Source organism: Uloborus diversus, unplaced genomic scaffold (genome assembly GCF_026930045.1).
Source record: "Uloborus diversus isolate 005 unplaced genomic scaffold, Udiv.v.3.1 scaffold_284, whole genome shotgun sequence".
Taxonomy (NCBI): Eukaryota; Metazoa; Arthropoda; class Arachnida; order Araneae; family Uloboridae; genus Uloborus; species Uloborus diversus.
The window spans coordinates 141,059-155,672 of NW_026558444.1; the positions used below are offsets into that span (position 1 = coordinate 141,059).

At 31.6% G+C, this 14,614-nt stretch overlaps 1 protein-coding gene across 1 annotated transcript in view; it reads left to right on the forward strand.

Moving 5' to 3' along the window:
• The window catches only part of LOC129233245 (electroneutral sodium bicarbonate exchanger 1-like), a gene marked incomplete at its 3' end in the record, with an annotated part of 72,240 nt that overhangs the window by 19,312 nt on the left and 38,314 nt on the right, over positions 1–14,614 (forward strand). Inside the window, 6 exon segments of the mRNA XM_054867298.1 lie at positions 5,021–5,181; positions 7,402–7,647; positions 9,351–9,497; positions 10,991–11,088; positions 13,426–13,600; positions 14,285–14,418. Coding sequence (XP_054723273.1) covers positions 5,021–5,181; positions 7,402–7,647; positions 9,351–9,497; positions 10,991–11,088; positions 13,426–13,600; positions 14,285–14,418 — 961 coding nt within the window.

The following is a 14,614-nucleotide window of genomic DNA, read 5'->3' on the forward strand; positions in this document are numbered from 1 at the left end:
CGGTTACCATGTATGAACGAATTTTGTGTATAAAATAATACTATATAACTTTGATTTAACGATTTCCTCAGTTTAATAATACATTTCAGATTTCACTGGTCGGATTTGATTGCATTAAATGTCCATGCTCCTCGATTTAACGATATCCTTGATTTAGCAATAACTTTTTCCAGTCCCTTGACAATCGTTAAATTGGGGTTATACTGTACTTGTACATACAATTGTGTAAGAAACCAATGAGAGACTCCGGCATCTAAACTGTAGCTAAACTAGTATGTTGTGGCCATCACGAAACTTTCTTCTATATCTTTCTTAGAACTCTAATGTGCAGCATTTTATTATTACTAAATACTATGCACACCGTGTTGTTTTATTTTATGTCTTTCCCTCCCATTGATCATTCATTTTGTGCATCTATAGTATTTAATGTTGAATAAAACAGTTTTTTAAATACAGTAAAAGTTCAGTTTTATATGTAAGAAACAGCTTTAAAGCAGTTTGAAGGGTGTTTATTTCTTAGAACTCTAATGTGCAGCATTTTATTATTACTAAATACTATGCACGCCATGTTGTTTTATTTTATGTCTTTCCCTCCCATTGATCATTCATTTTGTGCATCTATAGTATTTAATGTTGAATAAAACAGTTTTTTAAATGCAGTAAAAGTTCAGTTTTATATGTAAGAAACAGCTTTAAAGCAGTTTGAAGGGTGTTTATAAGTGTCTAAAAGATTTGGTTTACATCTAAAAGTTTTTTATACATATATTTTTGCACAACGCAAAATTTCGACTTACGGGAGGAGTCTTGGAACATATCCCTCGGGTAAGTCGGGACTCGACTGTATATTAGATATAGAAGAAAGTAAAAATGATAACAGTGTGTAAAAAAGTATGTAAAAGCTAAAAAATAATTATTCATTGCTGCAAACGGATGATATACATGCACAGCAAAATGAATCAACAGGCCAATTAAAATATATAAGGTTCGGTTATGCTAAAAACATGTAGAGGAGGGGAGAGGAACTTTTTCAAGCAAACTGATCTAGACACTCAGTTGCACACGTAAGGAGAGCAGATGTAAGCATTTGGGTCTAACTAGTTTGGTTTACCTTGAAAGGTTTGATGACATTGGAAGGGAGAGAAAAGAAAGAAATAGGCATGTCTAAAAATAGATTTTGCACTTGTTAGAAAATGTTGCATTTTTCTACATTCAGTAAATCATTATTGCAAAAAAAAAAAAAAAGAAAAGAAAAGAAAGAAAGGAAGAAAAAGCAAATAATATTGAAAATGGTCAAGACAGATTAACTGCAAAGTGGATAATTAGGAATTTGTTATATAGCTGGGGTTTTTTTTTTTTCAAGCAATGCATCCTATATAAATGTTCCAGACTAGGGCTTTTTAATTCCAAATTTTTAAAACGTTTCTGTAAGTGTTTCAATTACATTTTGAAAGCTTTCAAGCTTGGATTATACTTTCAAGCATATGCAGTTATTATTTTTTACATTCATCGCTTGGCTCAGTGAAGACTAGAATAAATGGGTATAATTTCTTGCTAAAAGATGCAGATGATTTTCTGTTATATGTCAAGATTTGTTTGCAAACTTTTAAAATTGCAAGAATTTTATTTTATCACTAATTTCTTAATTTCGTATTTTTAATTGCAGGTTGACCATGGAGCTAGATGAATTGTTAACTGCTTAAGAAGTCAATTGTAAAATATTGAAAATATATTTCATTAAATGTATGTGTTAATGAATAAAATATTTACTGAGTCTTGTCTGATTTGAGCGTTTTATACTTAAGAAAAAAAAATATTTCTTGAAAAAACTTTTTCTCATGTGCATGCTTAAACTGTATAATGTCTCCTTCCCCACATACTGGTTTCTTTATAAGTTGCTCTGCCTTAAACAGTCCATACCAACTACTAAAACTTTCTCATTTATTTTATCAGAAATCTTCTCTTATGTCATAATATTATGAGTACAAAAAATTGCCTTTTCAAAATATCCAAGCCTCACTCCTCACATTCCAGTTATTACAAATAAAACTTTTTTGTATTTTTATTTATTTTTTAAAATTTGCTTGAAGTTTTGAAAATTTTTCACTCATCTTCGGTGCTTGATAATTTTATTTTTAGCATTTTACTGAGCTCTGTGCTTTTTTATTATAGTATTAGTTGCATGCATCATTAGATAGCAAATTTGTTGCTTGCTCATCACATGCCAAGTAGGTATTTGGAGGATCATTTATCCTTTTCAATGAAAAGCTGCAGGTGATTTTTTCCTGTAGCCTTTTTTGTAGTGTAGTTGCATGGTCATCTAATATAAAAGACTATATAGCAAAATGAACTTTTCTCATTGTTGGTTCTCACCGCTAATAGAAGTCGGCATGGCATCCTGGGATAAACCACAGGAAACTATGTGTAGAATAGTTTTGGGAAATTTTACAATTTCTTGTAATACTTAGTTGTTTTGTTGCATCATTGCAGCACAATTAGATAAAGATGCAGGTTCATCTTCTCCTCCAACTACACCCATCAATCCTACAATAGCTGGAGAGGCAAAACCAAATTTTGCTAAATACCTTGGCCTCCCTGGTAACGTAAAGGTTCAAGTTTTTTTTACTTTTTTTAAAGCATGCAATTTCGTAGTGTTAGATACAATGTTAGTATTTCTCCAGCTGACATTTTATTCCCTTTTCTATTTCCTTGGATTAATTATAAATCTTATATAAATGTTATGGCTCTGTTTATTTAATTCAATTTAGTCGTAAAAAGTTTTAAATTATGTAGCACTTGATATTTTAATAATTTTATTATGTTTAAAAATAAATCCACTACATCAAAAAATAATAACTTGGAGTAAAAGTTCTATGCTGCTTTTTAATATTGAATTCTAATTTTTACTAATGCTAAGCATACTTACTATGTAACACTAAATGTATTAAATATCTTTCTAAATGTTTTTTTTTTTAAATCAAAATCTATATTACTTTGAAGTATCAGAACTTAAGCTTTCATTCCTCTTTCCTCCAATTACTAAGTTTTTGTCTAATCTGCAGTATCTGACTTTCTTTTCCCAACTGTATTTTTTCAACCTTAGAACCATTAATATAAATCATTAAACATTTTACTATTTTTTAAATAGTCTCCTAATAAATGTTGCTGTATTGTTTCCAAAATGATATGCTAAGTAAACAATTCAAAATAAAGATCAGTGAATAAGTGCCATCAGTTTTTGTTACTCGCTACCTTTTAGACATCCTCATAGAATATTTTTTTTCTATAAAGCAAAAATATTTTTTCCTTCCTTTAATAAATGGAAAAAGAAGGGTTAAAATTTTAGAACATTTTCTTCTGAAAATGTTTTATGTGTGTTTGTTTCCTTCTTAAGAACGAAAAATGTACTATCTTTCTTTATCTGTAGAGAAAAGAAAGTTAAATTTTATTTTCTTTGCAATAACATTTTTAAATAAGTTTTGAGCTGGGAAAATATGCTTTAAAAAGGAGTATTAATTTAAAAAATATGAATGCTATTTCAAATAGCTCAAATTCAGATTACTTGAGGTAATGTTTGAAATGCTCATCTTATGCATAATGAAGGAATTCATGCTGCATAAAGAGAAGATTGGTACTGCCATCCAAAATGCTTGATCAGCTTCATCTATGTGTGAAAAAACGTGTTAGTTTTCACATGTTTAATGTTTGCTTTGCGTTTTTCAATGGAAAAATCTTTCACAAGGAAAGAAAAAAGGATTTTTTATTCAAAATGCCTGGAATTTTCTTTAAAAATTAAAAGTCATCCAAAACAGAGCATAGAAGGGAGAGTGCTAAAAATAGAACATTGGAAAGCTAATGAAACTTTGATCAATTTTCATAATGAGTAAATTTGAAAGTGTCTTACATACTTTTTCAGTAAAGAAAGGTGAAGTGTAGAAGTGTATTCCAAAAATATGATTTATCTCATAAAAATTAATTAAATAAGTAAAAATTCATTCATGAATTCAATAAAATAAATTTTCAGCTATGTTTCATACTCCATTCAGAGCCTTACTATAAAATGCACAGCGAATGAACAAATTATAAAAGCAAGAATTTTTAAATTCCAAATTGTTGATTTTTTATAAATTTTGATCAAAATCATGAATATATGAAGAAAAGGAAATTCTTTTCAGACACACTGTTAATCAGCACACATGAGAATCAATTAAGCTAACCAGAAAGCATAATCCCTTTCTCTGGTATAGTTAAAATATTTTATGAGGCAGTGAGAAGCAAAGGGATGTAAGTGACAAAATTAAAAATTTGGAGATTAACATTGCAAATGGTAGGTGAATCCCTCTTCTATCTTGGGGCAAGATATATTACTAACAGTCCTGGTAGGTGCTGCTATACAGCATGATTTAGGGGGGAAAATGCAATGAAAGCTACCGAGCCCCGCAACTTTAAACGAGTTTTACTCAAAACTTGAAAATGTCCACTTTCGTACCTTTGCACCACACTGTCTCATATGTCACAACCAACTTTTAAGTCTCATAAAACAATTAACATAGTTGAAGCTAATAGAAATATTTAAGGGATTTTATGCGTTTTCTCATCATGACATCAGAATTGCTTCTGATATCATTGAAACAGAATTCCTACAGGTTTAAATTTATTCTTTGGAATTTTTGTTTTGTTCTAATTCAAAGTATTTTCAAATAAAAAAAGAAAAAGAAACAAGTAAATATAAAGATATAGAGAAATTTAAATATTTCTTGAACTGAATTACTTGAAGTAAAAAATTGCCAATTTTGCTTCTTGATTTAAAAATTCAAACATGTCATTGAGTTTTTAAAATTGCCTATATGCATGTGTTGTATTCTTTTTTTTTTCTATGAATGATTTTGTACCTTTAGTCATTTTTACATTAATAGCGGCACTTTTCTTGAATGTTTTATTTGTTATTTTGATTGTTTATAATTGACTGCTGAAGCAGTTAGAATGTTATTTACTATCTAGCTTCATTAATTATTTTTTATAGGTAGTGCACCAAATACAACGGGACAAGATACTATTGTAAAAAGCCCTAGCTGTTCCTCATTAAACCTTGGAAGTAGTAATTCCCACTCTGGACACAATTCTCATAATCTTGCCGATGTATCTGGTGGGAATTCTACCAGTTCAGCTGATTTACAGCATAGAGTATGAAAAACTTACCTTTCTAAATTATTGATAGCTCATAATCTGTATACCGGGTGATTCAAAATTCAGGACCAACTCAAAAATGAATAATTCAAAAACGAAAAAAAAATAAAAGAAGCAGTTTTTACTAAACAGATGGAAAAGGCTGGCAAAGAACCTAAAATAGTTCTGTTGATGACTAACAGATGGCGCTTTCATATTTCTGATCTAGGATCATGTAAAGCAACAAACGATATGAAAAGGAGTAATGGCATCAGGTAATGGTAGTCAAAGCTAATATGCAATCGAAATGTTGTCGATAGTTGAGAAAACCAGTTTAGTTAAACTGTATTATAAGAATTACGGAGAAATAAAAAGGTGTAGCGCCATCTGTTGGTCTAAACCAGAACTATTTTTGTTACGTTGCCACACTTCTTTTTGATTCGTTCAGGGCAAACCACATCTTTTTATCTTCATTCGTTTTCGAATTATTCATTTCAAAAGTTGATCCTGACTTTTGGATCACCCAGTATACTTAAATAATAGTAAAACACAAATTAATGTAAATATTGTACTGTGCGAAAACAATGGTACCGTAATGATTTCTTATGTTTAATAGTTTCATCTTTCAGAATTGTACCAAGTTTTACTAAATCAAATCGATAAATAATTCTTCAATCCTTTTTATTACATTACAGAATTTTTTTTTGAATACATAAAATTTTATATAATTTGTTCTGTATTTTAACTCTATTTTGGTCATTGTTGATTCACAGGTAGCAATTTATAATCAAATTTTTATCAAAGAAAAATTTTAACATCAATTATTGTAAAAAAATCTTTGAAAAATCCGCGACGGTGTATAATCTGTGGATAATACGATGCAAAAAAAAAGTATTGATTTAACATACAATTTTAATGAAATTAAAAACATGACGAAGTAATAACTTCTATGGCATATTCAAAACTAAAAGAAAAAATAATCTAAAAATTAATTATTTCTTCTTGAAATTGTCATATGCTGATTACTGGAAGACCAAGAGTCAAGAAAGAAGCAAATGGTCTAACCTTGTGCAAATAAAAGTTTTTTCTTTGCTGTATTTTGTTTCTTTTACATAGCCTGAATAGTGTCAAGGCCATTCTTTAATTACGTAAGGATGATTTTGGTAATTTTTGACCTCCTCCCATGTCAGGGTCAGTAAGAATTTTCAAACGCTCCCCCTCCCCCCCATCTTTCCTAAGATTCCATTTTGTTTTTGATAGTTGAATAAGTTTTCGCTGTTTTCCAACAGCTGGCACTTACAGAGCTGATTGGGTTAGTTTATGATAATGATGTAGCTGAATACGATTAGTATGAGCAAGCTTCAAGTTTAATGTATGTTATTTCGTGGAAGTGCGAATAACTTAATTTTTCATTACATAAAATACACCCGCGGCTTAGTCAGACACTTCCTACTCCGGGCTAATGAGTGCTAATGAGCACGAAATTGCAGTCCTCGGATGGAATGACTGAGCTGGCGGTGTATTTTATGTATTCTTGCCTTAGCCCTGGCTATAGGGCGGTAACTTAGTGAAAATTAATTTTTCATTGCTTAAATATGTCAAATTTTGTGCCGAAAAAAGTGTTTGCGGGAAATTTTACTGCATTATTTCATTTAAAAAGAGTCTGCAGTTGAAGTTCTCAGAAATTTTGCAATGATTTACAGTGATCATGGTTCGTTTGAAACAGCTTGTTGAGATTGGTTTAGATGCTCTTAAAGCAATGATTTTGATCTTGAAGATAAAGAACACTCTGATGCACCGAAACAGTTTGAAGACTGAAAATCTGAAGCATTTCTTCATGAATACTCATGTCAAACTCTAGCTGAATTTGCTGAATCATTAAGAGTTGATCAAGCAAGAGTTTCAAAATGTTTGGAAATGTTTGGAATGATTCGAAACCAAGTTCATTGGGTGCCATATCAATTGAAGCCGAGAAGACGTCAAATGGAATCTTTTCGTTTGAACAACTGCTTCAGTGGCAGAAAAGGATTTTCTCATTGTATTGTAACCAGTAATGAAAAATGGATACATTGATAATTTTTATACTAGTCCAAACTTTGCTCAAAAACCCGCAAGACTTGTATGAATTTTTTATAAGCTAAATATTTTATTATATGTTGAGTAAAATGTCTATAGTTGATTAGTTTTTGTGATCTTGATTCCACTTTTGAAATAAAAATTTAAAACATTTTATTTCAGCTAAACCAAGCCTTTATGAAAAAAATTCCACCTGGTGCTGAAGCTTCCAACATCTTGGTTGGTGAAGTGGACTTCTTAGATCGTGCAGTTATTGCCTTTGTTCGTCTTAGTCAAGCAACAAATCTTGGAGACCTGACTGAAGTGCCCGTGCCTACTCGCTTCCTGTTCATTCTATTGGGTCCTTCGGGAAACTTGGGTCGCTATCATGAGATCGGTCGTGCTATGGCAACTCTCATGTCTGATGAGGTAAATGATTTTCAAATACAACTGGTGTAAGAAATTAAGAGAATTTTCAGATTTGGGGTTAATTATCTCCAGAACTACTGGACCAATTTTAATGAAATTTGATTTGTACATACATTGAAACAATACAAAACAAATAACCATCCGAAATTTGGAATATGCATGCTTGATCATAAATAAAACTTGTTAGAGTCGAATAGTATTAAGAGCGGTTGCAAAACTGAACAAAAAAATGGGTTAGTAGGGTGATATGTTTCCCTTTAACAGATATATAGGCCTTGCAGTGTGACTCCATACTTGAAATGAAGCAGTTTATGGGATCCTGGGGCAATTGTTTCCACTCGTTCAGCAACGCTGTTCTTAGACTATGAATGTTCCCCGTAGGGGGTGTTGCAAGTTGCTATTGCGCTCCCGAGAGCATCCCAGACATGCTCTATAGGATTGGAGTCAAGATATATGCTTGGCTAATTTATACAGTGAATATCCTCCCTTTCCAGAAATTGCCGACTAGAAGAGCACAATGTGGCCTTGTGTTAACATCTATTAAAATTAACTCAGAAATAACAGCACCCCTCGAGGTGAGCATAGGGCTCCAAGACCACATCCCCATACCTTGCAACTGTCACAGATCCTCTGTCAAAGACATGAAGGGGTGTGCAGCCATCCAGCTTGATGCTTGCCCTGACCGTCAAACCACCAACGCCATATTGTTCGATTTCGATGACATTGGAGGGCAGGTAGTGGGTTCCTGCTTCTAAGACTAGTCGGTTTAGTTGAACCAGGACCCGCTACTTGCCCTCCAATCGATCATTATGGAGGAGGAGGTTTGACGGTCTGGGCAGGCATCATGTTGGATGGCTGCACACCCTTCCATGTCTTTGACAGAAGCTCTGTGACAGTTGCGAGGAATAGGGATGTGGTCTTGGACCAATATACTCACCTCTTGAGGGGCACTGTTAGCCCTGAGTTAATTTTATTGGATGTTAACACAAGGCCACATAGAGCTCTTCTGGTCAACGAATTTTCTGAAGTGGAGGATATTCACTGAAGGAATTGACCAAGCAGATCTCTAGACTCAAATGCTATAGAACATGTCTGGGACGCTCTCGTGAGTTCAATAGCAACTCGCAACACCTCTACAGGGACCATCCATAGCCTGAGAACAGCATCGTTGAACAAGTGGAAACGATTGCCCCAGGATCCCGTAAACTGCTTTATTTTAAGTAAGAAGTCACACTGCAAGGCCTTTATGTCGGTTAGAGGGGACCATACCCCAGACTAACCCATTTTTTTTTTTTTTTGCTCACTTTTGCAACCACTGTTTCATACCATTCGACTTTGACGAGTGTTATTTATGATCATGTGTGTGTATTTTAAGTTTTGGATGGTTATTTGTTTTGTATTTCAATGTATGTACATACCAAATCTCATTAAAATCAATCCAGCTGTTCTGGAGATAAGAGAATTTTCAGATTTGGTCAATTAATTTCTTAAACCATTGTAGATATGCATTGCTTTTTTCTTGTATGTGTGTTATATAATTCTCTTTAAAAGAAAACTCATCAGTTTGTTTAAGTATTTTCAGTAAGTTTCAAACTCATTTAAAGTATTTTTCTCATTTATATCGGAATGTCATGTTGTAGTATAACATTTTCAATTAAAATATTTTCTGCGAAAAGTTGTGAATCTTTCTGTGTTTTGTGCAGGTATTCCACGATGTTGCCTACAAAGCGAAAAGCAGGCAAGATTTGCTTGCTGGTGTAGACGAATTCTTAGATGCTGTTACAGTCCTACCGCCTGGGGCCTGGGATCCAAGTATAAGAATAGAACCACCTCAACAGTTACCATCACAAGTAAGTGACTAATCATTACAAAAGAAAAAATATTTAATATGAATTCCAAGTAAATGTTTAGATTGACAGTAATTTTAATTGTAATTTTCAGTCTTTTGTTTGCAGTTTTATTGCACTTTATAGTCTGTATGTACTTTTATCAAATAAAATGCATGAATACTTTTTCAAGTAAAAAATTATTTTAAATAAATTTAGATCAGCATTTAGTTTAGATCCCCATCCTAAAAAAAATCATAACTTACAGACAATGAAGTTTAGTATTTGTTTAATCTATTTCCATTAGTGCGACACTTTGTGCTTAATTTCCAGAATTTTGAACGTTGGCTTCAAGTTGTGATATATTCGATTATAGGGAACCATTGTAATATGAAGTAACATTTTTCTAAAAAAAAATTTTTTTCTTTGAAAAATAGTGATTTGTTTGTACATGTTACAGGTGTAGCGCTACAGTCACGCCCGCAACATGTACTAGTCATTGTTTTTTTAACATAAGAAAACTGTTTAGGAAGTTGATACTTCATACAACTTCATAGTTTCTTATTCATACATCATAGTTTCATACATAATGGTTCCTTATATTCGAATATGTGATAATTAATTGCCAAGGTTAAAATTTCAGGACATAAAAAGCAAAAAGGTGCTTAAAATGTCTCTCAAATGCAAATAGATTGAGCATAGTTGTAAAGTGCTCAACCTTACTAAAGACTTTCAAAAAAAAAAAAAGATTGTTTTTTTTTCTTCTGAAATTAATACATTTGTATACTTTACACGCAATCAAATCCTTCTACAAATTACTAGTAAATTTGTTAGAAATGTAATTAAAATTAAAATAACTTGTCACTTAAATTTTGTGTTGCTTCAAACGAATTATGACTTTTAACAAAGCATTCTTGTGAATAATAAAGTTATTTCTGATTAATATTTTTGCATCAGTTCTGTTCCTTGTCATTAACATAACTCAGTCACAGTTTTTAGAAACTTAAAAGTGAAACTGAAACATTTTCTGTTTGGATGCAGTTGAACACTCATGGCAGAATAAAATGTTGGCATAAAACTAAAATTTATTTGAAACAGTTGAGAAAAATAAGAGTTATTTGTTTGATTTTACATACTGATCAAATTCAAATGAGGTAGCAGGTACTAAATAAAAGTTATTTTAAAAAAAATAATGGTATTGGCTGGTGCAGGTACTCAGTAGTTCTACATATGCAGTGTTTCCTGTTATTGATGATAATTCTGGAGAATGGACGATAAGTAAGTAAAAATAAATGGAAATTGCTTTAAAAACCAGAAATAGTTTTTTATGCTCACTCTATATTATGAAAAAATCATGTTAAACATTTTGCTGTTATTTTTAAATGCATAAAAATGTGCGCTAAAAAATTATGGCTAACATTAATAATTTTCTACAATATATGTACACAATTATACATTCATGTGCGTGATCAGATAAAAATGAGTACAATTTGTCTCATTTAGTATCAATTTTGCAGGAGGCAAGGAAAAAGACTGAAACTCAAGAAGTAAAAATTGATGAAGAAGAAGAAGAAGAAAAAGAAAGGGAAGAAAGTGGTTTGAAGAGGACTGGGAGGTAAAAATGAATTTAAAAAAAAACTCTTCTCCTAATTTAATAAAATGTATATCTGGCATATTGAAAGAAAGCTTATTCTTTAAAATTGTCATGAGTTTAATAGTTGAAGCGTTTATTGTTTTTTCCGTAATAATATTCTCTATAGAACAAGGTTTTCTGTAAAAATATATCAAAAAAATGTTATTAACTATCAAAATTGCTGTTTATGCATAGTAAACTGAGGCTATAGACAATGCATAAAATTTTTTTGACCCCATACAATTTATCTACATTCAAACCTGCCACCTAACTGTGGGGTTGCCAACTGTTCTGAAATGAAATGTGTGAAGTGAATAAAAAAATTTCTGTTTCATGGCAACTATTGAATATTTTTGGAAACTAAAGTTGAACAGAATTCTCTGCATTAAGCAAGTGGTCAATGCTCTAAGTATTCTGAAATTGCCTATCTTTAACCAGAGTTTTTGTAAAATTACCAGTTTACGTTTTTTTTTCCTCTCACACTCCAGAGTCTCTCGTACTTGTCACTATTTGTGGTTCAACCAGTTGGATGGTGCCCTAAAGACAGCTCTATTTTTTTATCCAGACCAAAAACTGAACAATCTCTGGTCCAACACCCTCAGAGGTACTGATTCACTTAGAGGACTTTGCAACCACCATACATTTAGCATGCTCCAGTCACCATTAACGAACACGAAAGATCTTCAACCGGCTGCTGTCGGACCCAAAAACCCTTCATTTACGAGTTCGACACATTACCGATCAGGCCACCACAGCTTTAAAATCACTGGTACAGTCAAACTCGCATGTAAGGAGCGTGAAAGGACCCGGGTATTATTGCGTTATATCCAAGAGTTTGTATGTGCAAAAAAAAAAACATAAAATTGACACCTAATTACCTCTTTTTTTTTTCCAATTTCTGTATTATTCAGAGGAATTTCGTTAATTTTCTTTGAAGTGTCTTTTTTATCTCTCTTGTGATTTATTATTTTTCTGTGACTTCTCATGGCTTTAAAAACAACATTATTTGCACCTCTGACTTGTCTGTAAAAAAAGAAAAGAAAAAAAAATGGCACTTAAAAACTGTTGAGTATGCTGGGTATGGTTCAGCTTAAAATTATCAATATTTGTCATTATCATTGTTGCTTTCATTTTTTTTTCATATGATTTTGCTTGAATTTCAGCTATAATATCTATGATAGCTAGGAAGGGGTACGTAGCTTTCAAACATTCCTGTACTCCACAGAGTAAAATAAAGGTTGCCATCACTTGTTCTCAGGATTTGTGACTCATTCTGAACTTTTAGTTGACTTCAGAATTTGACTATTGAAGGAATTTTTCCAAGAAAAAAAAAATTGATTAAGAAAAGTGGAAATCAATAGAAATGTATATAATTCACAAAGATAAAATTGCTCTCTATGTACGGAATTTGTGCAGGGACCAAGTAGATGTGGTTTTCTTCTCAAATCAGAGTTCTCATCAAATCAGGTTTCATTATAAGTGAGTTCGGCTGTATGCGAGTTTAATTGCGGCCAAGAAAAAAATGTAAAGTTGAATTTTCCTCTCTGTTCATGAAACTTGGGAGTTTCTCTTCCTCTTAAGAATTTAAATTTTCTTTTGCATAATGTTTGTAAAATTTCTATAGCTACATATCAAAAGCACATTTGCGGCAGTGAGAAGCAAAAATATGTAAGTGGACTTCCTATGTTGGTAAGTGGTTGTGAGTTAAACTTGTGCAAAGTTCAAGCTCTGAGTAGATTTTCATTGAAAAGTTGTTCCGAACCAGGTCTGCTAATGTCATATCTTGCTGTGAAACAGATGAGAGCTTCTCCTTCAATTTGTACTAATTATCTCCAAATTTTTAATTTTGGCATTTACACCCCTTTGCTTCTAGGTACGGTGAAATTAGCTCTCTAGAGCGACCACTATTCTTTCCTGAAGAAAGTAATCCTTAATGGAGGTTGGTCGCTAGTAGAGATTGTTGTCCATCATTCAAGAAACAATATTAGCACCAATAGAAATTCAATTATATTCTGCTTACAGTATATTAATTTATAAAATTATTATAAACATATATTTAATTAGAGAAACTGGAAATTTTATTTTTAAATTTTCATTGCAAAATATGCTTCAATATTTTTCTATTCAAAAACTAATTCGCTTTAATATATGCAAGAGATTTGCCAGCTGCAGATTCTTAGTCTTTTCTAAGCAGCTTTTGCTTCAAGTTTAGCTGCAAAAATACATTATTGATGTCCTATTCATTAGTGCAATGTGGTGCAGTTATAAAACTATTTTTTAATGGGAGTCATTATTATTATTATTATTTTTTTTTTACAGATTATTTGGTGGCCTTATAAATGATGTAAAAAGAAAAACACCCTGGTATTGGACCGACTTCAAAGATGCTTTTGCTATTCAATCTCTAGCTTCAATATTTTTCTTATATTTTGCTTGCTTAACGCCTATTATTACATTTGGTGGCTTGTTGGGTGATGCAACTGAAGACAGAATAGTAAGTGCACATGAATAATGTGAACAAATTTCAGTTGCTTGCCTAGATCATTGCAATATCTTAATTTTGAAAGTCATTGATTGTAAAAAATGTAAAAGTTATTTTACTTGTTTTTGATTATTCAAACAATTTTTGTGAAAATTTTCAAATACTATTGTGTGTGATTAATAATGTACAAGTCATTTAATTTGTATTCATTCAGTATGATGTCCTTTGGATGTATAATTTTTTCATAACTCTTAATTATTACATAGTCTCTTGTGAGTTTTCTTACAAAAATTTAGTTTAAAAACTCATAATTAAAAAAAAATATTTGTTTTATAAATTGTGGTTTAATTTGTGTTTGCTTGATCAGCACTCAAATATTTTTCTTACCTTTTCAAAAGGGCAAAATTTTGCTTCAATAAATTTCAATTTTTAACCCATCATTTATTTTGCTAGTGAAACAATTTTTATTGTACATTATCACTTCCATGTAACCATACCCGATTTAACGATTTCCTCAATTTAGTGATGCATTTCACTGGTCTGGATCTTACTGCATTGAATGTCTATGCTCCTAAATTTAACTATATCCTTGATCTAACAATAATGTTTTCCAGTCCCTTGACAATCATTAAATCGAGGTTATACTGTATTTTTTGATTAAATTCAAGTAAGGTATTAAAGTATTTTTCATTCCAGGCTGCCATGGAAAGTCTCTTGTCTGGTGCAATCTGTGGCATTTTATATGGCTTATTTAGTGGCCAGCCGTTGACAATCTTAGGAAGCACTGGTCCTGTACTTGTTTTTGAAACAATACTTTATGACTTCTGCAAGTAATTAAATATACAATTTTATATTTTTATTGTAAGTGCTAATGTTTATCCATTAATGAAATAGTAAAATTTTAAACTGAAAACTTTTATTTGTTAAGTAAAAACAATCTAGTTTCTGAAATAAAATGCTAGACCAAGTGAGATTTCATGACTTCCATCCTAAATTCTTCTTAAATGTGTTTCAAACTCATCTTGA